This window comes from Rhododendron vialii, chromosome 5a (assembly GCF_030253575.1).
Source record: "Rhododendron vialii isolate Sample 1 chromosome 5a, ASM3025357v1".
Classification (NCBI taxonomy): Eukaryota; Viridiplantae; Streptophyta; class Magnoliopsida; order Ericales; family Ericaceae; genus Rhododendron; species Rhododendron vialii.
The window spans coordinates 3,292,523-3,319,692 of NC_080561.1; the positions used below are offsets into that span (position 1 = coordinate 3,292,523).

The 27,170-nt window shown below is 39.5% G+C and overlaps 1 protein-coding gene across 1 annotated transcript in view; it reads right to left on the bottom strand.

Annotated features, from left to right (window-relative positions):
* Window positions 1–1,478: 1,478 nt before the first annotated feature.
* Window positions 1,479–27,170, bottom strand: part of LOC131326911 (uncharacterized) — a 106,619-nt gene continuing 80,927 nt past the window's right edge. Inside the window, exons 11-14 of the mRNA XM_058359818.1 lie at window positions 3,861–4,242; window positions 3,660–3,734; window positions 3,186–3,338; window positions 1,479–3,061 (exon numbers count right to left, since the gene is read on the bottom strand). Of these exons, the coding sequence (XP_058215801.1) occupies window positions 1,995–3,061; window positions 3,186–3,338; window positions 3,660–3,734; window positions 3,861–4,242 (1,677 nt within the window). The 3' untranslated portion in view covers window positions 1,479–1,994. The remainder of the gene's footprint in view (window positions 3,062–3,185; window positions 3,339–3,659; window positions 3,735–3,860; window positions 4,243–27,170) is intronic.

Consider the following 27,170-nt stretch of genomic DNA (forward strand, 5'->3'; position numbering starts at 1 on the left):
TCAAATCCACCCCCACCGGAAAAGATGGCGGTGACGGACTTCTTCACTGACGGAATCGCCTCTAAGCTCCTCAAAGTCCTATTCCAAATCTGCCGCAAAAACAGCCTCTGCAAATCCCCCGCCGAGAGCCTCATAACCTCCATCAACCACCTCCTCTCCATCATCCAAGAAATTATGAGCCCTGAAAAAATCAAAACATTTAAGCGAGGGAGGAGGGAGCGGGACGCCTCCCCTCAGGCAGAAAAGCATGGCAGTTGTGGCTTCTCAAAATTAGCTCCAAATTTACTTTTTAAAAGCAAAAAAGTATGTTGGGTCTTTTGGAGACTCTGGGTTGAAGATACTCTTAATGTTGAAAACAAATTTAGTGTTGTGTAAGTACCACGTGATGCTCGTTCGGCGCATACGAATCATCCATTGCGTATTTAAACGGCTCGGATTTGAAGAGAGAAAGTGTTAGGATGAGAGGAGATAGAGAGTTTCAATATGAGCCCTTCCAAAAGTATATTTGATAGCCCAGATGTGCTGAGTGGATACCACGTGAGATATACCCACCCAACACTAAATTTTTTTTCCTTAATGTGCTTATTCAGAGATGAGCCTTTTTGGTCCCCGCGAACCCATTCAACAAGGTGAAACGAAATTTCCCTCTCCAACAAATGATGAGAGCGTTGGAGATTTGACAAGCTGGTGAAACTGAATTTTTAAAAGTTTGTTAACTCTTCAAATAACAAGTGCTAAAATTATTGATGAATCTGACATCTTTATAGATAAAATTAATCTTTTCTAATATCATCTTACTCTTTAAATTTTAGTTTACGTTCTTTAAATTTCGAAGTGGAAATATAAATTTAGGAGAAGCCTATGTCACAAATTAAAAAATGCACATCCAACATAAAAAAAATAAACGTAAGTAGGACTAAAAAATGCATTATTGGGGTTACCGTACACCTAACACCCCTATTCGTAATATTATAGAAAATATGGGTAGCTAATGAGCTAAAAATACGCATTCTATACACCAAAAATATGCATGTCATGCACTAAAAAAATATGGGTATTATCCCCAATACACTTCCAAGATATGCCCCTGTGCAATTAACAAAAATGTATGTAACATTTGTCAGAGTTACACATAACATAACCCAACAAAAATTGCGTAATATTTATATGGTAGCTTTCTCCGTCAAGAATTCGAATACTCGAGTGATCACCTGATCATGAATATTGAAAAATTGAAGTGAACTTGGGATTTGGATATAGATTTTTGTGTTCAGTTTCACAAAGTAAAAGACACATACGAAATTTTTTGGAGGAGTGCTATTTGACTCGAGCATTTAGCTAGTTAGCTGGTACTCCCTTCGTCCCAAGTTAACAACGAACAAAACAAAAAAAATGAGCAATAGGACATCGAACGATTCATTTACCCTGAAGAAAGACGGAAAAAAAAAAATCAGCCATTGAGCCAAGAAGTGATAATCTTGCAGCCAAAGAAATCCTCCAAATAGCTTCATTCAGAGTCCAGCTTCATTCAGAAACCATGGAGACCATCATAGAAATGAGGTTTGGGAACTAGTTTCAACCTGTACGAGACGAATCCTAAATAACATACCATTGCTGAAACAAAACAATAACAATTTAGGACTGAGCTCCTCCATCAATGCACCCCCCAAACCATAGCAAGATCTAAACTTAAAGGCCCATGGTCCCCGAAATCTCATCATCCTCACCATGCACGCCTAGCAATGATGGCGGACACAAATAATCTCCACACCAGAAGATGATAAAAAGAAACCTCAACAGAGATTTACACAAACAAACATCACCAGCTAAATTTAGGTAAAACCTAGGCCAAAACAATGAGAGGCCCTACCGAATGCAGCACTACTGGAACTATTCTGGTTTAGCAGAGGAAAATCTGGCAAGAAAATGTCCTGTTACACAAAGAACATGGAACTAGTGTCAACCATGTAATACTATTCTGCAACTAAACATACCTATGGTCTTTTACACTTCAATGATCTGCAGTTATCACATCTACAGTTATCACAAAAATTTGTGGTATTAGGAACCTTATCAAGAACAAATAGTTTGACTACTTGATTTCCCATTGAGATGAGGAGTCGCAGATAATCCCTTACATCCTCGTCACAAGCTATTAACACTGAGTCCCCTTCTTCATCTTTATACTCAAGTTTGAAACTACCACGCTCGAACTCCAGTCTCTTCGACACTTCTTCTTTCAGTTCACTAAATCCAGACGGGAGAGGGAATTTTATTGTGGTGTTCCCATATGTTGCCTTTAACCTCACAGACCTCATATCTTGCCTTCCTGTGAGAAGAGGCATCATTTGGGGAATTGTAGGCATTGTGTGGGGAATTGTAGGCATGGATTGGCTTGGACCTGGATCAGAACATGAAGGGACTGTCAAGTTAATAGATTCAGAGACATGTCCAGCCCAAAAAGGCTCTTCTACTGAAGCTAACAAATTTCCTGTTGTGTGGGGAACAGTAGACATGGGTTGGCTCGGACCTGGATATGAACAGGAACAGACTGTCCGGTTAGTAAATCCAGAGACATGTCTCGCCGAAAAACACTCTTCCACTGAAGGTAACAAATTTCTCAAATCATCTGAACTTCCCGTCGTCCGGGGAACAGTAGGCATGAGTTGGCTCGGAGCTGGTTCAAAACATGTAGGGATTGTCCACCTCTTAGATCCAGAGACATCTTCCTCTAGAAAAACATCTTCTAGGAAAGCTAGCAAATTTATTCGATCTTCTGAACTTCCCATTGTGGGGGTACTAGTAGGAATGTGTTGGCTTGAAGCTGGATCTGAACATGGAGGGACTGTCCACATAGATCCAGAGATATGTCCTTGCTGAAGATGCTCTTCCAGTGAACCAAAAGAATTTCTCCCATCTCCTAAACTTCCCATATTCTCACCTAGGATCTGTGTTGATGCTATATGAGCGTGTGGAACCTCAGGATCATTGGAATTTGGATAAGAGGTGGACACTGTCCATTGATCTTTTAGTTGAAATGCCCATTCAGAGGAAACCCCCCCTTCATTTTCATTGTACATATATGACACAGGAAAAACCCACATCAGGATAATTACCAGAGCAAGAATATTAAAAACTAGGGATTGTTACTATCTCAACCATTGAAGCATTTTCCATATTCTTACCGTTTGGGCCTTCAACAAAATCCAGGAGAAACTCATTCGTCTCCTCAAGGTGACCAACAATTTCATTTTCCATCTCGTTCTGCCCATTAGTTGACAGCGTCTTGCATGTAGGTGATGAATTCTTTTCTCCATGTTGATCAGGAGGTCTCCCGGCTGGAGAAAAGAACAAAGAAGAAAAAACCAACGTTGGAAAGAATAAAAGGGAAAAAAAATGGATATTTGTGTTTTATCTTTTTTGTTTAGTATCTTGCTTCTGTTACTCTGTTAGGGAAAGATAGGTGATTGAAGGAAAACAAAGGAGGTTATATTACGTGAATCCAAAAAATGGTAACCTTTTGCCAGGACTATGGTGATCATTACTTATTTTTCGAATAGTTTAAAAATGGGATTATTAGGGCATTACTGGTTCTCATTTCTCCCTTCTTAACTATTCAATTAGGTGACTAGTAAGTTAGGGTGGAAATGTGGAATTACCTTTTTTCCTGATAATATTTGGCCACCGCTTGATCCCGTACTGCCTACAAGTGTGTTTAAGCGTGGATACACTAACTGCATGAGCAAGAATCAACATAAGAAATTTGTATTGTTACATTGATCCAACCAGAGAATAATCGAGATCTCCTTGCAGAGGTATTTTGGTTGAAAACAAGTGAAACATGGCAAGTAGTAGATTACCGCCAAGGCTCTCCGCAACATCTTTACGTTTACGGCCATAATGTTGTCGAAGATCATCTAAAGTAATACTCGTATTTATCTCTTCGCAGTCTTCTTGTTCTCTTGTTCTTTTCTTCTTAGAATCAGAGGCAGCAGAGCCACTTTTATCTTGTCCAAAACGCTGTGCTTTGTTGTTTGTAGAAGCAAATTCACTTGATGATAAGGCTATAGGCCCCACAATCTCTCCTCCTCCTGGTAGGGCTGAAGGTCGAGGTGCAAATCTACCAAGCCATGATATATGGATACGTTGAAGCCTTGAAACAAGTTTCCCATCTGCAGAAAGACTCATAACTTCAAAGGGCCTTTTGTCTCCTAAAGCATGCCCCTCCATTGTTGCCCAGTTCTGAGTCAAGTAAAGGTAATTAGATTACAAAAGATATGTTTACTCATTTATTTTATTAATATGCACTTTTATTGATTACACTCCTTTCTTCTCCCAGTCTAGTCCTTTTTGGAATACACAAACAACAAAAACGTTATTGGCCTAACAAGTAATTAGCCTCATAAACTTGGTAAACTCACTTATCAAAGAAAATATAAGACTACCTCGGACTTCCAAGTAGTAATCATAATTACTTTCCGTTACACAATTTGGAAAACCATGATATCTGAAGGCAGGCAAATTCCAATGGCTGTGAATATGGGGCTAAAAGTCCCGAACTGCTGCAAAGTTCAAAGGATGAACCCATACTTATGAATAATAACATCCCATAACTTCAGTCAAGTACAAATATTGATGGGAAAAGTTGGATAAAAATTCACGAATATGGAGAATATAGCATTGGTTGAAGACTGAGCTACAACAAAATATACGTTAAAAAGCTCTGAAACATAGCCAAGCTGAGTAGATGGTCCCTTTCATATTGAAGACAATGCTTCTACAACACTTACAGAGAAAGCTGGACACATGTGCAAGCTAGCTATCTTTCATAAGATGCCCATTAGAGTTGAAAAGCCCAGCCCACATTACTTCTTAAAACCCAGGTGTTAAAAAGAGGGAAATTGGGGCCTTATAACTAGCATAGATGAGGCATGTCTAAACGATGTGGGAGACATTCCAACACACCCTCCTGGACCACAACACATGGCAACCGGACAACGGTCCACCAAACAAAGGCCCAACCAAGCTCTGATACCAAGTTGAAAAGCCCAATCCACACTACTCCTTAAAACCCAAGTGTTAAGAAGAGTGAAACTGGGGCCTTATAACCAGCACATATGAGGCATGTCTAGGCGATGTGGGACACATTCTAACAATTAGATGGTTCATAAACAAGAGCAAGACTTAGCTAATTGTAGAAGCTTACCGCCAAGGCTCTTCACAGCATCTTCCCATCTACTGTTGAGATGCTGGTGATACTCTAAACTAAGTACACTCACAGTTCTGCACTTCCTCTTTAATGTCCTTCTCACAGTTTTCTTCTTTGAAAGAGATAGGATGTGCCCTCCATCTAGTAAGCCGATAGCAGACTGCAGTATTTTGATAGTTGAAGCCATTGATCAATATACTCGTCTGTAAAAAATCAATGTACTAATCCATACACAGAATGACAACCTCAACCTATCTTTACTCTCCGAAAGAACACTTTAATGCTTACGACCTATAAAACAAATTGACTTCATAGAAATGAAAATACAACTGAGTTACTTGTTTAAATGGCCACTGGCGGGTCCCATGTTGCCTACAGATTCGCTTCGCCGTTGATTCACGATGGATCGCAAGCTGCCTACAGATGCGCTTCACTGCATGAGCACTCACCAATACATAAGGTAAGAAACTACAATTTTGTACTGCTTCCATAAAGAGAACAATCCAGTATGTCCTTCACAGGACGTATTAGATGGCATATACACGAGCAAGAATTAGTTAACTGTAGAAGCTTACCACCAAAGAACTTTGCAGCATCTTCCCATCTCCCGCCAACAGGCTGTCGGTGTTCGTCTAAACTCAGTACACTCATAGTTCTGCACTTTCTCTTTAATGTCTTTCTTACAATTTTATTCTCTGAAAGAGAGAGGATGTGTCCTCCATCTGGTAAGCCAGTAGCAGACTGCGACATTTGGATAGTCGAAGCCATCAATCAAAATACTCATTGTACTCAACAATATACAGAATGAAAACGTCAACTTATCTTTCCTCTCCAGAAAGAACACTTGTTAATTTTGGCTCATCTACGTTTTAAAATGTACTCTAGTGGTTTATCCAACAGATGGTAAAATATTCTTTCAAACTTATATACACAAAAAATTGCTGAGGGTCTAATAACTGTTGACATTGCATCTGACACAAACTTGGATCTATAGTTTGAATTCATTTTATGATACCCTTGAAGACAATATTTAGTACAAACGAATTAGAATCTAGGTTCTAACACTGTACTTGAACCAAGGGTAAATTCACCAACAGGGATCATATTATTGTTTATCACCTAGCTGGAATTAACATACTTAAATCTGCATATACATGTAGATAAGGGCGAGGACTAACCTGAGCAGCCAATCCTCCTGAGCGACTCTTTTGCAGACTTCGTGGCAGATCCTGTGATTTCTTTAGTCGTACACAATGCTTGTGTGTTACTGTTCTCCGCTGGGCTAAATGTCTAATGCTGTTAGACTGTTCCCCAAGAAAAATACTGTCTTGTACTTCGAATGACTTCCATGAATGGGAATCTGGCGTGCGAAACCGTAACTTATTAAATTGTAGGAACTTAGAGAGGAAGTAAATTGGTATAATTGATACAAACCATAATTTAGTAGCGCAAGCAAAATTTTAGCAGAAAAGCATAGCAGACTTAGAACCATTGTTACCAATCGAGATGGACTACTTATTATTTGTACACAATAGTTTTGGTTTGAAGAAAAAATAAGGTAAACCTGCTGCTCGAACTTTTCATAACCGGATAATTTTCGATACAGATGATCTATTTTAATTCAACTTTTACAGTTTGAACACAAGAATCCAAATAAATGAATAATGAAGCTTCTACTTTGCAGAAGAACTAGTATGGTTGAAAATTGAAAAGAGGTCAATGTTGCAACTTGAAACCAATGCATTATTTCAACAATAGAAATATACAAGAAAGACCCTTTGCTGCATCTTTACGTCTAGCACCAAAATGATGTTGTAGATCTTCTAAACTTAGTGCATTAGTGAAGCATTCTCTCTTTAATGCCTCTCTCGTACTTTCTTTCTCTGAGTTAGACACAGTAGGGGGGGGGGGGGGCTAGGCCTGGGGCCTCTCTCTTCTGCCTTAACAAGATGTGCTCTGTTGCTTGTAACATCAAATGCTTGTTGTTCTGATGAGGAAAAAATGTGAATTATCCATGCCTCTGGTTAGGGAAAGGAAGAAATAGAAAGAAGGTTCTATAATGTGAAGCACAAAAATTAGGATTTCGTCATGTAAGATTTAACTCACTTAGTCACGTTCCCTTTATCTGCAAATCACTCAACTTTGCAGAAAACTTAAAAATTGAACTCTTAAGGGACTATCGTTTCTCTTAATTTATCTCCCAAGGAGAGAGGGAAATTACCATTGTTTTCGAACCGAACCTGCCACCAATAGAACCAGTGCTGCCTACGGGTGCTCTTAAACATGGATCCACTAACTGCATGAGCAAAAAAGTATGAAATCTGTATCCTTACACTGCTTCCGCAAGACAATAATCCAGCATCTCGTGGTAGAGTTAGTATGGTTCTATCATCTATGGTTAAGAACAAGAAATAAATTACCACCAAGGCTCTTCAAAGCATGTTTATGTTTACAGCCAAAATGTTGTCCGAGATCCTCTAACCCTTGTTTATCTGACGTTTCACTTGTATTTTTACTTTCATAATGAGATGCAGTAGAGCCGCATTGATCTTGGCCGACAAGGTGTTCTCTGTTGTTTGTAGCAGCAAATTCACTTGATGATAAGGCTGTAGGCCTGGCAATCTCACCTCCATCTTGTAAAGCAAAAGCCCAAGGTGAAGATCTAGCAAATTGGGACATGTGGATCAATCGAAGCCTTGAATCAAGTTTCTCATCCATAGATAGACGGCTAACTTCAAATGGTCTTTCTTCTCCCAAAGAACACCCCTTCCTTGTTGCCCATTTCTGAACCCAGTAAAGGTAATCAGTAAATTTGAACTTTTAAGGAATGTGCTGCTTCTTCTTCAACCATTCAAAAAATGTGTCTACTAAGTGATTAGCCTTGTGTATGTCATGAACTCACTTATCGAAGAAGATATATGTCTACATCAGACTCTTTATCTGAGGGGAAGTTAGACACATGTATGCTTGCTAACACAAAGAGACGCTCATTAAAGACATAGAAATTTTGCAAAAGGAAGTTTGTCCATCCTATGATTTCAAACTTTAATTACCTGAAGTGAAAGAGAAATTGAAAATCTAAGTGAATTATGAACCAACTGCCAGTGTAATTCACAATCCTTAAAAAGTTATGGACCAAATTACTATTCTTGACATAATGATAAATACTTTTAAAAATAATTAACAGATGGAAATCTGAATATGAGTAAGTTACCTGTCGAAAAGATGGCCACTGATGGATCCCATGTCGCTTTATCCGCTTCACTGTGGATACCTGATTGATCCCATGCTTCGTAAAGGTGCACGTTGCTGCATGAGCACCAATATATAGGTGGATGGCTAAAATTTTAGCATGTCCTTCGGCAAAAGCATTGGATGGTCATAAACGAGCAAGAATGAAAGCTACCATTTATCAGTTGTAGAAGCTTACCACCAAGGCTCTTAGCAGCAGCCTCACATATTCTGGCAAAATGTTGGTGGTTGTCCTTAAGTATTACACTCATAGTTCTGCACTTTCTCTTTAAAGTCTTTCTCACCATTTTCTTCTCTCCAAGAGACAATGTAGGAGAGCATTGATCTGCTCTGGCCGCATGTTCTATATATTTTGCAGATTGATCTAATGGATCAAGCAGTACAATGCGGCTGTGCCCTCCATCTGGTAAGCCGATAGGAAAACGTGAAGAGCTTGCAGACTGCAGTATGTGGGAAGTTAAAGCCATCATTCAATATACTGATTGATAAACAGAATGATAACTTCAACTAAACCTCCTCTCCTAAAGAACACCCCTTTATTGTGGCTAATCTAGATTTCTTTGCACTTCTTTACTACTTTATCAAGTAGATTTTTATTCATTTGTTTCAAACTTATATTTAAACAATAAAAACATTGAGGGTCTAACCACTACCAAATTTCGCAAATGACACAAAAAACTTGGATCCACTGTTGTTATTCATTCATCATATCATTTCAATGCAATACCTAGTACAAAAGAATCAAAACCTGAGTTTGAACACTAATCTTGAACGACGGTTAAATCCAACAGTACGGATGATAATGGTATTGTATAAAGACCTAGCTGGAAAATAATGTATACAAAAGATGCCCCGTGTGCATGTGCAAATAAATCAGGGGAGAACCAACCTGAGCAGTCAATCCTCCTAAGTATCTAGGCCATTTATTCACTCTTTGTTCAACTCCGATAATTTGCATAACTCCGGGCAGATCTGGTGATTTCTCTTGTACACAACCCTGAAGTGTTAATCTTCCCATTGACAATAACGGTACACAGTCATTAGGCTGTTCCCGGATCAGCAGAGTTTCGAGTGATGGCAGTGCAAGGGAATCTGTCGTATGGCTTCCTGGATCATAAATAGCTGCAATGAATTAAATTTTGAGGCCATTAGTAACTAAATAAAACACAAGGGGGGTAACTATACGAACCAAATTTCAATACCGGAACTGGAAGTTTTCGCAGAAAAGCATAGGAGACGTAGAAACATGACTATAAATCAGGATGGACTATTACTCGGCATACTATCTTTTGTTGAAGAGAAAAACATAAACCTGCATTTCCAACTCGATATAACCAGATAATATTATAAAAAAACAATTTCAATTTCATAGTTCTCTTTGGAAATTCAAATCTAAATGCATAACTAACTAAGCTTCTCTTTCAACCATGCTAGTTCTTTTGCATATGATTGTATGTACCAATGGGAATTCGGAGGCTTTCCTCGATGAAGGCTCTTCAGTAATGGATGATCCTCCGTAGTCTTATGGTGGTTGAGTCTCAGTTGAATGGAGGGTGTCTAAGCTCTGAATTCAAGTCCATATGTTGTTGATGTGTTGTTCATTCTGGGTTGTTGATGTGAATTGTATGGATTTCCTTTCCTAATGTGGTGATAATGTCTTCCTTATTTTCTAACGACTGCTTTGTTCTAAGGTTTGTTTATTAGTTTGTTGGTTTGGCTCTCTGTTCTGTGGTTTGAGAGTCTATTCGGACTGGTTGTTCAATGTTCTTCTTTCAGTTTGCTGTCTTGAATCTTCTTTTCCATGTCTCGCTTTCTCTCTCTCAGAGGTGGCACCCCCCACTCTCTTCTTTTAGGGCTGGTGCAGCCTTCGATGAGCGCTATGCCAGCAATAACAAATATTTAAAGATTGCAGCAATAACTAATATTTTACTTAACAGCAGCAGCTTACCGCAAATACTCTTTGCAGCAACATCACGTCTACCACCAGATTGTTGTTGAAGATCCTCTAAACCAAGTATACTCTCAGTGACGCATTCTCTCTTTAATGCCTCTCCCATATTTTTATTATCTGAAAGAGAGACAACAGGGCCACTCTGATATGCTCTGACAAGATGTGATCTTTTTTCTGTAACGGCAACATCTGACAATGATTTTTGTTTACTTGAATCATCTAAACTAAGTACGCTCTTAGTTAAGCATTCTATGTTTAATCCCTCTCCTGTATCCTTCTTCTCTGAATTAAACACAATAGGGCCACTCTGATATGCCCTCACAAGATGTGCACTGTTGTCTGAAGCATCGAAATCAGTCGATGATATTCTTGCCGTTGAATCTACTAAACTAAGTACATGCTCAGGCATGCACTGTCTCCTTGACGCCTCTCTCACTGAATTAGACACAAGAACGTCGCTCTGATATGCCCTGTTGTTTGTAGCATTAAAATCGACCGATGGTTTTTGTTCTGATGAATCAAGCGACACAATCTCTCCTCCATCTGGTACGGCTTTAGGCTGAGGTGAAGACGTGTGAATGTATAAATCAATGTTCAAAGGGCGCAGTAGAGCGGCATCAACACTCTTTATGTGGTTGTGGTTGGTGGTAAGTACGAGGATCTGCTCATCCCCGCAGCTCGATAACAAGCCATGAATGATTTTCGACAAACCTGAGAGCGTCAACTGCAAGAAAAATAACACAACAGCAATGGGATTAGATTAAAACAGAAACATCATCATCATCATAAAGATCTCAAGTTACTGAAGAGGGCCTCTTCTCGTCACGAAGAGACCGGAGTTGAGGTTTCAGTGTGAGAACTTCACAGAAACAGGGCGATGTCACAGAACTTCGTGGTACATTGATTCATCTTGTTTCCCATAGCTAGAGGATAACATACACATGACTTGACACAACTAAACGGAGCTCGTTGCAGTAGTTGGGGACTCACGGACAAGAGTTTTGCCCTTCGCACTAGTAGCTTTGGAGTTAGGAAATTAGAATTGGATGTATAGATTTCTTTCTAGTTTGTATTCTTGCTCGTTTCAATTGGCATTAGTTTTCTGATGTACAGGTGCCTTGTTCTTTACGGGGAATGCCCCTTTGAGTTTGTAGTTGCATGGGTTTGAGCTTTTTAATAGAAAGTGCTTATTAAAAAAAAAAACCACATACACATGGCTATATAAGCAGTATAAATATTGCTACAGATGATGTTGGAATTTGGGGCCGGTCCGGGACCAATCGGGCCACCCATGTGGGCATGACCCAGTGACCCATATATTAGAGAGTCCTATCTCATCTTGTAGATAAGATAGGAGAAGTTGAAGTAATTCTAATCTCTTAGGATTAGAAGACTTCTAAAGCATCTAGGATGCTCTCTCTATTTATTTCCTGCAGGATGTTCATAAAGAACATACACAAGATATACACAATTATATACACCAGAGGTATACAAAAAGAGATATAGAGTTCTGGAAAACTCTTGCTCTCTCTTCGATAGTTCTCTCTCTACCATTAAAGAGCAATTCGAGCTTTTGCACCGTGGAATAGAGGGTGATACTCGATCATCGTAGTATAACTCCATCACAGGTCGCTCATTTGGTACATGATCAAGAGTTTGTAATCCATCCACACCAAGGTCCGGTTCAGTTAAAATTCGCAAGGTAACCCAAACCACCCGCTTCTGCACTATAGTTATATTTTTCTAACAGATGGCAACATAAGTTTCATACATTATGCAATATCCGAATTCAACGACTAGTTTCAACCAACCAACTTGAGTTGAAATAATAAAGGGAAAACAAAGAAAAAAGAGAAATGATTTCACACACCACTTTTTTATATCCACAATCCCTTGTCTTTTAGCCAAAAAACAAAAATTACATATAATTTTAACACTAAAAGGGAGTTCGAAAATCACTTCCCAAGAAAAATAGAGCAAGGGCCACTTAAAGACAGTTGGTATAATTTCCCTTCCATGATCTTTTGTTTAGTTTTTTGGTCAAACTTGTATAGATCAATCATTTGTCTCGATGAAAGGAATAAGAAAAGTGTCACGCCCTCGATTTTCAACATAATTAAGTAATACATTTCAATAAAAGAGAAACCTCGCATATCATGTACGTTACCCAAATGAGTTTCCCACCTGTTTAATTTACAAACAAGTCCTTAAGTTTAGATAATTACAACTTTAGTCAAAAGAAAATTTAGTAATAATAAGTTACAAAACCACCTTTAACAAAATGAGATCTTCACAAAGATGACGAAATAACCAGTGATGTCAGCTTCCAAAAGACTTTTACTGTCAAGCACACAATGCATGCAATCTATTGCCCGGCATCAGAACCTGAAAAGAAAGATTTGGTTGAGCTACACTAGCCCAGTAGAGAATTCTAAGCTCAAGCTATATGTAGTTTGAATGAATCATGCACTAAGAATGAATGAGTACTGACAGATACGCCTATACCGCACATGACTACCAACAAGCTGCGAATTATCGCCTAAGAGTCCTAGACTTCAGATCAATGTCACTATCCGTTTACTTCTTTAACTAGTTATGTTATTAAACTCACGTCATTCCACATTTGTCTATGATCAAATCAAAATATCTTATTATTCTTCGTATGGTAGTACAATCTTTCTCGTGTCCACATTGATCTACATTAAATCCCTTTATTGCAAAACCTTTCCTTTCTTTTAATCCGGTATTTCCCATCAATCATCACTAGGGTCACCTCGGGTCTAGTTCCCTCGAGCGCAGGGTCACCCCGAGTCTTTTCCCTTAATAATAATAATTAGTTGGGGTCACCTCGGGTCTAGTTCCCTCGAGCGTAGGGTCACCCCGAGTCTTTTCCTCCAATAATATGAATCAGTTGGGTCACCTCGGGTCTAGTTCCCTCGAGCGTAGGGTCACCCCGAGTCTTTTCCCTCAATAACGACCACTTGGGTCACCTTTCACGCCTTTCATAATCGACATCATTTCATAATCAATTTCATCATCCCTTTGACGGTTATACCACTGAATTTTAATTAATCATTACGTGACTCCACAAATATACGTGTTCATGCCTTTTCATTAATTTAGCCACTCACGTTTGACATAGCATACTAAGCCCGTACATATAATCCTACCATACTTTATCCGTTAGTTTCTACACTTGAGCCTCATAGAGAGAGTGTCAAAGGATTAAAAGGCTTGACGAGTCGAGAGGACACTAGTTATTTCATCATTTCAAACAATTCTTTCTCACATCAATTTTCACTTCAAGCATTCCAAACAATCTACCAATCTACCACGTTGATTACATCTCAAACCGTTCCTAACTGTCATCCATATCAAGACTCGGACTAATTTATTATTACACGCCTATTCCTTTAAGTACACCATAATCTCACGCGTCCTCACCGTACCTCTAAGTACATTTCCCGTACCTTCACACGCCACATATTAATCCACGACTAGACTCTACGATGCCCGATTATCTAGTTTATATACTCGGAGTCCGTAAAAGCATGTACTAAAGGAATCTAAGAATTTTACGAGTCGAGAGAGAGAACGGATTGCAATACCACTCATCGAATCCCTAGACATGTTCACTCTAGTCCATTGGATGCCACTCTAAGTGAGAAACGAGCAATACTCACCAAAACGCTTGGAAGAATACACGACAAACTCATTAGAGTCGATGAGAGGCTTCGACATGTAAGTTGAAAGATATAGGAAAGCAGCTGAAAGATACTGCAGCAGCTCAAATAAGCAGGTGAAACTCCTAATCTCCTACCGGTAGGCAAGCAAGTCCTACCGGTAGAACTTGAAAACAAAAGGGCCAACATCTGAACAAAACCGCTTGACCTACCGGTAGGTAAAAAGTTCCTACCGGTAGAAGCACTTGACCTACCGGTAGGTGAGAAGTTCCTACCGGTAGAAATTGGGAACAGAAAGGTCAACAGTTGGACGAAACAATTTTTGTACTTGACCTACCGGTAGGTAAGGAATTCCTACCGGTAGAAATTGTATTCGTTGAGCAGCTTTTGAGCTGCTGCTGTACGTTTGAGCTGGTTACGAAGGAATTCCTCAATCGTTCTACCGGTAGGTGAAGAGTTCCTACCGGTAGGGAATCGATTTTCTGGTAAAGTAACAACGTTCTACCGGTAGAAAGGACGGGCCTACCGGTAGGAATCCAGGAAAAACAGACAATTCTGACAGCAACTACAAATTTTCAATCCAAACTTAAACACGACATTACAAGCACGATTCATGCACCAAATCACTCATAAAACATATAAAGAGAGGTAGAATTCCCTACCTCAAGTCGAGAAGCGAAACCCACGCAATTTGAGCAAGCCCTAGCTCTCCAAACTTCGAAATAAACTGAATACTCCTCCTCCGAGCTAGACCCACGAGATTCAAGGTTGAAGTCGCGTATAGAAGCCAAAATGGAGGTGGGTTTGTATGGGTTTTGCACCAATTTGGTGGGCTTTGATGGAGAGGTCGGGAGAGAGAGATGAGAGCCGGAGAGAGACGAGAGAATTAGAGAGAGAGACAGCCGAGAGGAAAAGAATGAGAAGGGGAAAGTGTTCCCTAGAAATAATAGAGGTGGGGGGGAATAATCCCATGCCCTCACACCACACACTCACACATGCACCTCTCATCCATTTACCTTTATATCCTTCCACAAATACGTCATTCCATATATCCACACCGTTTATCTCGACAAGCCGTACAATTATATAAAAAAAAATATAGGCCTAAAATACGGGTCTCTACACCCTACCCTCCTTAAAAAAAAATTTCGTCCTCGAAATTAGATAAGGCAAGCCTAATCATGCCAAGCATCACATCAACATACTCCAACTGTAACACTATCCATTATACAACAATTCAATAACCATCAAAGTCTATGACTAGATTCATATCAAGCAGACCACAACAAACACGCGTATATCCTTTGAACTTCGTACCCCCATTTCCACGTAACCATGCACTAACAACATCGGCTTACCCTTCAACAATGGATTACACGAGTCTACGGTACGCATCGGTTTCTCATCATAGGACACTTGAGCTCCTAATTCAATTTCGGACCTCTCTAACACATGCAATGGATTTATTTCATACCTCCTCAATCTCCGTACACAGAATGCGTCACATATTTTGAAAAAGTTAGGCGGCAACGTCAAACGATTCACAGTTTCTAAACTTTTCTTTATTATACAAATCCTATACACAATTATCTATCTCACCATAGAGATCTTACCTCCTAAGTATAATCAGATAATCCATTTGACTTCCCGAGACTTCCATCTAGAATGGGCGGTGATCAAGCGCCTCTTCCAAGTGGATTTCACCGGTTGTCGCCTGGGTATCCCAAAACATGTACATAGTGTCCGACACTTAAACTATCCTTCTTACGGTGAACGCTTCCTTTCTGCCAGAACGAGACAAACCCCAACGCAACTATGCTTTACGAAATTCATGATTCTCCTTCTTCAAATAACATTAGGTGACGTCGACGGTCAACACAATCCTTTGGTCAACCCTCCGCAGTTAGCAATCTTTGACGATCTTTACCTTTCTCTTTTCGGTCATTCTCCCTCGAGCTTCCAACTATCGTTGGCGAATCGAATTAATTGTTTTAGCGGGTCCATAACACAAGCCAATCCTTCTAAAAGTCGCACCAAATTTTCACTCTAGGTTGGGTCATTCTATATTTCGAGAAGGATTCGATTTGTCATCTCAAACGAAACGAATAAGCTACAAAACTCAAGCAGTGTTAATCAAGAATTGGAAGAATGGTAACGAGGCATCCGAAATTTAGAGAACACGCGGAATCTTTAGGGCGGTTTGGCAACAATTCAAACTACCTTTTTATGATAACCCAAGAAATTTGAAGTGACAGATCATAACTCTCTTATTGCTCTACAAGTCAGGGGAGTCAACGGATAACGTTTCTCAAACAAAAGATTTCGATATTAAGAATAAGTACTAGGTAATGAGACTGATCTCTCGCAAACCAATTGATCCAAAATAGGAAATTTCCCATACTAGAAATGAGTAGAACTTTCAACAATTTGAGACTAAGCATTACAAGATGAATCATGTGCCTCCAGAATTGAGGAACCACGACAGAGTAAAATACCACTGAAAGAAATTTCCACAATTGAATTTGTATTGAACGGTGTCAATGAATAGACATCAATAGATATGTCACCACAAGATTGACTCCAACAATGGAAATTCGAACCAACCAAACAGGCAAGGGCAAACAAACAGATACAAAACGGATATGAGTTCAAATCATATGACTTCTTAGTCATGGGACCAAAATGGATGATGGCCCAAGCAGGCAATAATGGGAACAAGGTCTAAATTTTGATAGTGCTAACGAATTTGTATTTCATACGGTACATAGTCAAAGGTTGGGTTCAATAGATTGATGTTTGCAAATTAAATACTCATATGGGATAACGGTTACAAGCAAACGACAAAAATGATAATCGCATCAAGGAAATCTAAACTGACCAATGAAAATTTATCTCAAGCAGGATGATGTCAAATAAGACCTTGAATAGGGAACGAGAAACACTTTTCAAATTTGATAGCAACAGTGTCATAAGATACTTCGCTACAAGAATTTAAATATGTCCAAGAAAAGCTAGGAAGGGATTGTATGACAATTGACTTAAATACTGAGAATTATAACGGGTCATCCACCCACTGGACTTCACGGAAGAATAAATTACGATACAATTCTAACAATATTTAGCTTGGCCAACGAAAGATGGTAATAAAAGAAACAACTCTTCTAAAATCACATTTGAGATGTCACCAATCATCATGGATACAAACAATCCCTGTCCAAATCAAACCAAATCTCGATATAAACAATTTAAAGAGGTCAAGGACAACACTTCAATATGGAATGATTAACCTCTAATCTGGGCAAATATGATCTATCGATATTTCTCAACACGCGTGGACTAAGATTTCTTATTTTCTATTCCAAACATGGACAAGAATAGGATTCTCAATGAGTGAAATGCTTCCAAATCAAAAGTATTGTAAAGAATGAGTAAAACAACTAGAAAAAGACAATACCTCAACAAGCGACGTTTCTAAGAGCTAGAGAATATGAGGAAGTGGTAGTTTAGCTACGGAACTGCATCTGTTGTTGTTTCGACGTATATGTATCCTGCTGCATTGAGCTCGACTCACCAGGTACTCCCAATTCCCGAAGACAATTCCTTGCCATGTGGCCACGTTCACCGCAAGTATAACAAGATCCCCCACGCCATGGGCATTGAGAACGAATATGACCAAGCTGACGACATCGATAACACACAGTCTGACACTTGAGAAGAGCTCTTGGAGTCCCGATATAAAAAGGTGGCTTAAAGCCCTGCTGGTCCTGAATAAAGTGATCTGATACTCTAGGTTTCTTCCTTCCTGAACTCTCAACACTCTCTGAAGATGATCTTGTGGTAACGACTCGATGCCTAGTTTCTCCCACATTCACACCACCTTGCGCACCTTCCAGTGTCTCGACACCTTTCCCACACTCAACAATCTCAGGAAACATCACTTCATCCTTGGCACATTGACTCACTTCATTCTCTCCGTTTGCACTACAGCCCTGGTGCTCACTATCCCTGGTTTCACCACACCTATCTCCACGTCTTGAAGACATCCTACTATGGAAGCATAAGAAATGAAATCATCAACATTAGCCACCTAATTATGTGCTATAGGTCTCCAACCTTTCCAACCAAAGTCAACAATTTTGCGCCACTCTATCGTGATATATATATGCAATGTCACATCGACATACTGACTCTTCATGCAAGCACACATGTGATTTTGTAAAAAGATGCAGCAAATTTTTTTTTTTTGAACCCATGAGACCAAAAGTCTCCCCACGGTCTCAAGGTATTCTAAACTTACGCTCTGATACCAAGTTGTCACGCCCTCGATTTTCAACATAATTAAGTAATACATTTCAATAAAAGAGAAACCTCGCATATCATGTACGTTACCCAAATGAGTTTCCCACCTGTTTAATTTACAAACAAGTCCTTAAGTTTAGATAATTACAACTTTAGTCAAAAGAAAATTTAGTAATAATAAGTTACAAAACCACCTTTAACAAAATGAGATCTTCACAAAGATGACGAAATAACCAGTGATGTCAGCTTCCAAAAGACTTTTACTGTCAAGCACACAATGCATGCAATCTATTGCCCGGCATCAGAACCTGAAAAGAAAGATTTGGTTGAGCTACACTAGCCCAGTAGAGAATTCTAAGCTCAAGCTATATGTAGTTTGAATGAATCATGCACTAAGAATGAATGAGTACTGACAGATACGCCTATACCGCACATGACTACCAACAAGCTGCGAATTATCGCCTAAGAGTCCTAGACTTCAGATCAATGTCACTATCCGTTTACTTCTTTAACTAGTTATGTTATTAAACTCACGTCATTCCACATTTGTCTATGATCAAATCAAAATATCTTATTATTCTTCGTATGGTAGTACAATCTTTCTCGTGTCCACATTGATCTACATTAAATCCCTTTATTGCAAAACCTTTCCTTTCTTTTAATCCGGTATTTCCCATCAATCATCACTAGGGTCACCTCGGGTCTAGTTCCCTCGAGCGCAGGGTCACCCCGAGTCTTTTCCCTTAATAATAATAATTAGTTGGGGTCACCTCGGGTCTAGTTCCCTCGAGCGTAGGGTCACCCCGAGTCTTTTCCTCCAATAATATGAATCAGTTGGGTCACCTCGGGTCTAGTTCCCTCGAGCGTAGGGTCACCCCGAGTCTTTTCCCTCAATAACGACCACTTGGGTCACCTTTCACGCCTTTCATAATCGACATCATTTCATAATCAATTTCATCATCCCTTTGACGGTTATACCACTGAATTTTAATTAATCATTACGTGACTCCACAAATATACGTGTTCATGCCTTTTCATTAATTTAGCCACTCACGTTTGACATAGCATACTAAGCCCGTACATATAATCCTACCATACTTTATCCGTTAGTTTCTACACTTGAGCCTCATAGAGAGAGTGTCAAAGGATTAAAAGGCTTGACGAGTCGAGAGGACACTAGTTATTTCATCATTTCAAACAATTCTTTCTCACATCAATTTTCACTTCAAGCATTCCAAACAATCTACCAATCTACCACGTTGATTACATCTCAAACCGTTCCTAACTGTCATCCATATCAAGACTCGGACTAATTTATTATTACACGCCTATTCCTTTAAGTACACCATAATCTCACGCGTCCTCACCGTACCTCTAAGTACATTTCCCGTACCTTCACACGCCACATATTAATCCACGACTAGACTCTACGATGCCCGATTATCTAGTTTATATACTCGGAGTCCGTAAAAGCATGTACTAAAGGAATCTAAGAATTTTACGAGTCGAGAGAGAGAACGGATTGCAATACCACTCATCGAATCCCTAGACATGTTCACTCTAGTCCATTGGATGCCACTCTAAGTGAGAAACGAGCAATACTCACCAAAACGCTTGGAAGAATACACGACAAACTCATTAGAGTCGATGAGAGGCTTCGACATGTAAGTTGAAAGATATAGGAAAGCAGCTGAAAGATACTGCAGCAGCTCAAATAAGCAGGTGAAACTCCTAATCTCCTACCGGTAGGCAAGCAAGTCCTACCGGTAGAACTTGAAAACAAAAGGGCCAACATCTGAACAAAACCGCTTGACCTACCGGTAGGTAAAAAGTTCCTACCGGTAGAAGCACTTGACCTACCGGTAGGTGAGAAGTTCCTACCGGTAGAAATTGGGAACAGAAAGGTCAACAGTTGGACGAAACAATTTTTGTACTTGACCTACCGGTAGGTAAGGAATTCCTACCGGTAGAAATTGTATTCGTTGAGCAGCTTTTGAGCTGCTGCTGTACGTTTGAGCTGGTTACGAAGGAATTCCTCAATCGTTCTACCGGTAGGTGAAGAGTTCCTACCGGTAGGGAATCGATTTTCTGGTAAAGTAACAACGTTCTACCGGTAGAAAGGACGGGCCTACCGGTAGGAATCCAGGAAAAACAGACAATTCTGACAGCAACTACAAATTTTCAATCCAAACTTAAACACGACATTACAAGCACGATTCATGCACCAAATCACTCATAAAACATATAAAGAGAGGTAGAATTCCCTACCTCAAGTCGAGAAGCGAAACCCACGCAATTTGAGCAAGCCCTAGCTCTCCAAACTTCGAAATAAACTGAATACTCCTCCTCCGAGCTAGACCCACGAGATTCAAGGTTGAAGTCGCGTATAGAAGCCAAAATGGAGGTGGGTTTGTATGGGTTTTGCACCAATTTGGTGGGCTTTGATGGAGAGGTCGGGAGAGAGAGATGAGAGCCGGAGAGAGACGAGAGAATTAGAGAGAGAGACAGCCGAGAGGAAAAGAATGAGAAGGGGAAAGTGTTCCCTAGAAATAATAGAGGTGGGGGGGAATAATCCCATGCCCTCACACCACACACTCACACATGCACCTCTCATCCATTTACCTTTATATCCTTCCACAAATACGTCATTCCATATATCCACACCGTTTATCTCGACAAGCCGTACAATTATATAAAAAAAAATATAGGCCTAAAATACGGGTCTCTACAAAAAGTATAAATATATGGACTGAACTTGGAAAAAAAATAATCATGTAAGATAGACACTAAAATTTTGTTTCGTTTTCCGTCGAATTTTTTGGGATCAATCATTTGTCTCAACAAGGGGAATGAGATTGCCGAGCAATAAAAAAAAAAACAAGGGGAATGAGATAAGTATAAAAACATGGACCAAACATGAAAAAGAGAGAAGTGAAAGTACGCGGAGACACCCTCAACTATCACTTTTTTTCCACAGAAACCCCTTGGCATTAAAAACCGCCATATAGACCCCACAACTATATGAAATAAAAATTTAGACAATTCTGCTAATGGAATGAGGGAAAATGACGATTCTACCTCTCAAAAATCTCCCACACTGATCCCTTCATCTATAAAAATTGTCCACGCTAACACCTTTGTCGTAACGGTTTTTTTTTTTACACAGAAGAGTGCTAATTGGTTAACGGTTATAGTTAAGGAGGTATGTATAGACAGTTTTAAATGTTAGGGGGTATTCGTGAAAAAATAATAATTGAGGGGATCTCCTTGTACTTTCATAAAAAAAAAATTTAAGAGGAGAGAGCATAAAGATACTCCCTATGTCCCTTTGTTAGTGTTCAGTATTTCATTTTGGATTGTCCCTAAATAAGTGTCAATTTTGTAAAGTTAGTGGATAAAAGTTGGTGTGTTTTCCATTTTGCCCCTAAAAGTAGATTTTATTTTGAAAAGTTAATGAGTAAAAGTGTAATAATGATGTCTCCATAGAGGGTAAGTAGGAAAAGTAGAGATAAAAGTTGATGTAAAATGTGTAATAATGATATCTCCTTAATAAAATGAAATTACGAATCAGAATACTTTAAAAGGACGGAGTGAATAGTTGTTTCTATTTTTTCCCGTTTTAGCGATTTTTTTTTTCCTTATAGTCATGATTTTTTATTTTTGGACTACTCTTCTATGCGAATGTTACTCGCTAGTGCTACTACCAATTAACCAGGGGAAGATGTGCACTAAAAATGGGGGGAAAGAAAAATTGGTCGAAAGAAACAAATAGCTAACCTCAGTCTTGAAATCCGGAAGCTTCCCAGCCCATTGATCAAAATCTTGAATGACAATTAAGGAGCGATTCCGGATGGAGACCAGCACATTCGTCAGTTCCGAGATGGAGGTCAAACCCGTAAGATCCAAATGATAGATGTCAAATTCAAGAAAGTTCGCCATGGCAGCGATTAAGCTCGATCTATCAGTACCAGGAGAGTCGCAGAACAAGTAACCCCTCTTCCAATCCTTGCCTGCCTTCTTGAAAAACTCCTCCTTATCCCTCACAAATCTCAACAAGTCAGAAATTATACCCTCATTTTCCGGGTCCATTCCCAACTCCTCCAACGTCGTCCGCTGTTCGAGTTCCATTGAATGCCAACTATCCCTTTCCCGTCTGGTGTAAACCTCTACCGCTTTGTTTCCCGTAGCATTGAAATCCGGCAACAACCTAGGTTTTGTTGAATCATTGTAGATCAAGCTTAGTACAGTGGCGTGAACTCTGTCTATGTGGTTGTGGTTGGTGGTAAGTACGATGATCCACTCAAAGCCAATGGAAGCCAGAGGTATATATTTTTGAGGAATGAAATAGAGAGTGAAGGACAAGTGGATGCCCCTTCAAAGAGGATTTTTGGAACGGAGCTCCTACGGGAGGTCTCTGAACCAACCTTCCCCCATATTACCAAATACTACTACTCCACAGATTTTTATGAAAGAAGCTAGTGTCTGCTAATCTTCACTACTTGGCTTAGATTTTGATAGTGGAATGTGTTTTGATTCAGCTTCATTAGAATAGGGAGAGTTACTGAGGAGTATAGCAGTAGTACTTATTGGCAAACGAAAGCGAAAACGAAAAAGAGCCTTCTTGGTCCCTTTGCTTTTTCGTGTTTGACAATTTACATTTTTTTGCCGCGAACCCTTTCTAGGGAGAAACTTTTAGGTACCCGGTCGGTATATTCCATTTGGTACCCGCGCGGCACATTTTTGGATGACTCGGATTGAAATTTTTTATCTCATCTCACCCCAACTTATCTCTCTCAAAATCCGAACCGTTCAAAAATGCAATGAATGGCTCTGTACGTCGGCACTAAAAAATTGGAGCGATGTCCACTCCAATCATGAAGATGGGCCATTTAACAGTGAAAATTTGACGATTCATTCTACAGCCTGACTACCACAAATACATACATACAAACTCTCACACATTTGGAATCTACACTCACTACATCAGTACGTATGGACTCCACACTTAACATGAGAGTTTGTGTGTATAAGTGTTTTTTGTTGTATAGTTATTGAATTTTGACGATGGCTCGGATTGAAATCTTTTCTCTCATCTCACCGCAACTTATCTCTTTTTTTTCTCTCTCAAAATCTGAGCTGTTCAAAAATGCAATGAACGGCTTTGTACCTCGGCACTGAAAAATTGAAGCGATGTCCACTCCAATCATGAAGATGGGCCATTTAACAATGAAAATTTGACCATTCATGCTACAGCCTGATGACCACAAATACATACACACAAATTCTCACACATTTGAAACCCACACGCCACATCATACAGTACGTATGGACTCCACACTTAAAGTGAGAGTTTGAGTGTACATGTGTTTTTTGTTGTATAGTTATTGAATTTTGACTAGCTGGTTATACCAACGCCCCAGTGGGAAACTTGGAACTAATTTGTTTGTTTGTTTCTTTCTGAAAGGGGTTTGATCGCTTCACCTCTGGTTGGGGGGTTTTCCGTTCACTAGAATAGTGGGTACTTATACGAGCAAGATGAGTGTAGCGGAAATGAGAATACTGAGATGGATTTGTGGTAAAACTAGACAGACAAGATTGGAAATGAAATGATTCGTGAGATGGTAGGTGTAACACCTATAGAGGAGAAGTTGAGGAAAATTAGGCTAAAGTGAGATTTGGACATGTCTACCGTAAACCTGGAAATGCAGTAGTTAAAAGAGCAGATAGAGTTACTTTGGGTAGCAATGCTACAGAGAGACGAAGAGTTAAATTGACATTAGATGCTGTTGTGCGCAAAGATATAAGTCTATTGGGTCTGAGACTCGAGTGAACTAGTATCCCTTGACATAGCTTAAGGAAGAAAAATGATTTATGTAGCTGACCCCAGTTAATTGGGACTTGATCGGTTTGGTTTGGTTTAATGTTTATTTTGCAAGAGTCCTTTTTTGATTCCTCTCACCAAAATTTACCGCTGTGCATGGGAACTGCCGCGAACCCTTTCAAGAAGGGGTTCAGACGTCAGTGTCATGACACGTTATCCACTCCAATCAGGAAGATGTCGTGCGTCGGAGTTAGGCTTTTAGTTTTGTTTTTTTGGGTTAGGGATTTAGGCTTTTAGTTTGTTTATTTAGGCTTTTAGGCTTTTAGCATCATAATTTGCTATGTTCTTAACAAGCTTGACACGGCGCAGTGCCTCTCTATACCTGTCAGATGAATCTTCCCATAGCCACAACCCAATCCTGGAATTTGTTTCCACAGTTCGATGCCAAAGAGTGGAAAATAACATACAGTAGATAAATTCATTTTGCATCGTAACTTTTTACATCAAAATATGGATGCACGGAGCCTTAATTGCAATGACAACGTCTAATGAAGTTTTTGAGTCGTGTTAAATGAAGTTTCAAGTCGAGAACACCCAATTAAATCGAGTTTCAAAATGGTATATTGATCTAATCCATTATAATGAAATTCTCTATTACTAATCTCCCTTGGACGATTTGCACTATAATGAAAGGAAAAACAGTGGTCGAGGAAACAAATAGCGAACCTTAGTCTTGAGATCGGGAAGCTTCGCAACACTGTTAAAAATCTTGATTAGAAATTGAGGAAGGATTCGTTGTGGATAACAGAAAATCTTCCAGCTCAAAGAAGGAGGACAAACTCGTAAGATCAAAGTAAGGTGAATCAATACCTTGGTAGGAGGAGTAGAACGTCCTAGATTGTTTACCATGATCCGGCTGATGATGGATGCAATTGGGCCGCTAGAATTGTCGCTTCAAGCCAAGTCGACACATGGTTGTTGGATGACAAAATTTTCCTCACATGGAGATATTGGGGTGAAACGAGAGCCTCGGCTTTTCCACTAGAATCATTCCTATCTTTAACCATGAAGAATAGGGAAAGCATAAAGATTAACGGCAAGAGGAGTAGAATCATAATGTATTTCTTGTTTCGCAACAACAAAATCAAGTTTTTCATGTACAGAGATTTTCATTGTTGATGTTATACTTTGTTCCATATCGCTCATCTAAGCCACCCAAGCTTGGTTAATATATTCTAGAGGCTATTCCACCTATTGCCAATTGGTTTTAGGTTGGAACCCTCCAAGAAATCTAACATGGTATCAGAGCTATAAGATTTTGGCCCTGTGGATATTCGTTCCTGGCGGACGGCCTAAGCCTCACTGCCGTCTGTCGGGCACTTAGTTAATTAGTTTGTTAATCTCCTTCACACTTTCCAGTGCCTGCAACCACCATACCTCTTCTCCACCAGTGCTCATGGCTTTTCGATTTCTGGCTTCTATGTTTTTCGATTTTTGTTAGTTTCTCCTGGTTTTCTTCCCAACTTCTCCTGGTTCCTAGCTACTCCTGATTTCTTGGCTTGACTGCTCCTGGTTTCTCTTTTTGGCTTGGCTTGGCTTTGTTACTTCTGGTTTCTCTGGGCTTTTCCAAACTCAAGTTGGTAGACTTACTTGAGTTTGAGGGGGAATGTTACAATAAATAGATATAATAAATCATATCGTGATATTGAGATTGAGATTTGATTGTAATTAGGATAATTTTCTTTCATATATAGTTAATTGGTATGATTTTCTTTCTTAATTAGGCTCTTTCTTCTCTATAAATAGAGGAGCTCATTGTATAGTGTGATTGTATTTAATAAAACATTTCTTCTCTCGTATTTAACACGGTATCAGTGCTAGGTCTTGGGTGATCTCATCTCTCGTGGGAGAGTCTCTATCGCCCGAAGCAAATCTCTTGGTCAGCTCAATTCGCACATTCACGTGCATTTGAGCTGCACGTGAGGGGGAGTGTTAGACTTTGTCCCACATCGCTTATCTAAGCCACCCAAGCTTGGTTAATATATTCTAGAGGTTACTTCACCTATTGCCAATTGATTTTAGGTTGGAACCCTCCAAAAAATCTAACGGTTGAATAATCCCCATTCACGTGCATTTGAGCTGCACGTGAGGGGGAGTGTTAGATTTTGTCCCACATCGCTTATCTAAGCCACCCAAGCTTGGTTAATATATTCTAGAGGTTACTTCACCTATTGCCAATTGATTTTAGGTTGGAACCCTCCAAAAAATCTAACGGTTGAATAATCCAGGATGAATCAACTCTTCGTATCATTAATTCCCATTCTTCAGCAGAAAAGCCGTTGCGGCTCTCGTTACACCCCGATGCCTCCATGCAAGAACAATTTCGTGATTCAACAATCATGTTTTGACTCCGCTTGGAGCGGCAATGCTTGCAGCCCAATTGCATTCATAGTCATGTGGATGATGGAAAACAATCCGGGACGTTCTATTCCTACTAGCACGGTATTGATTCAAATTTAAGATAGTTCACCATAGCAGCGATTAAGCTCAATCTATTAGTACCAGAAGGCTCATACAACCTGTAAAACCTCGTCCAAGCCTTACCTGTAAGCAATTTTGTGTTGGTGGACCTACATAGATTGTAAAATTAAACGTTATATGTTGTCGAATAAGACTTGAGTGATGTTTGTATTACCCATTAAGTTGTGATCGTTCTATTAATGTGACCGGGTAATTGAGACGTCTCTATTAGCACATATTTGGGTCTTATCACGCACGTTAAATGGTGTGGACTTGTTTTATATGTAGAGACCAATTAAAAGAGCAATATGATTCCATCGATGATTATGATAGGCTATGATGGAATCAGGAATTATAAATATGTGGTCAAGGTTCCCGCTCCAAACCCTAGCCTATTTTCTCATACCATCCGATTGTGCGCAAGACTAAGGTTAA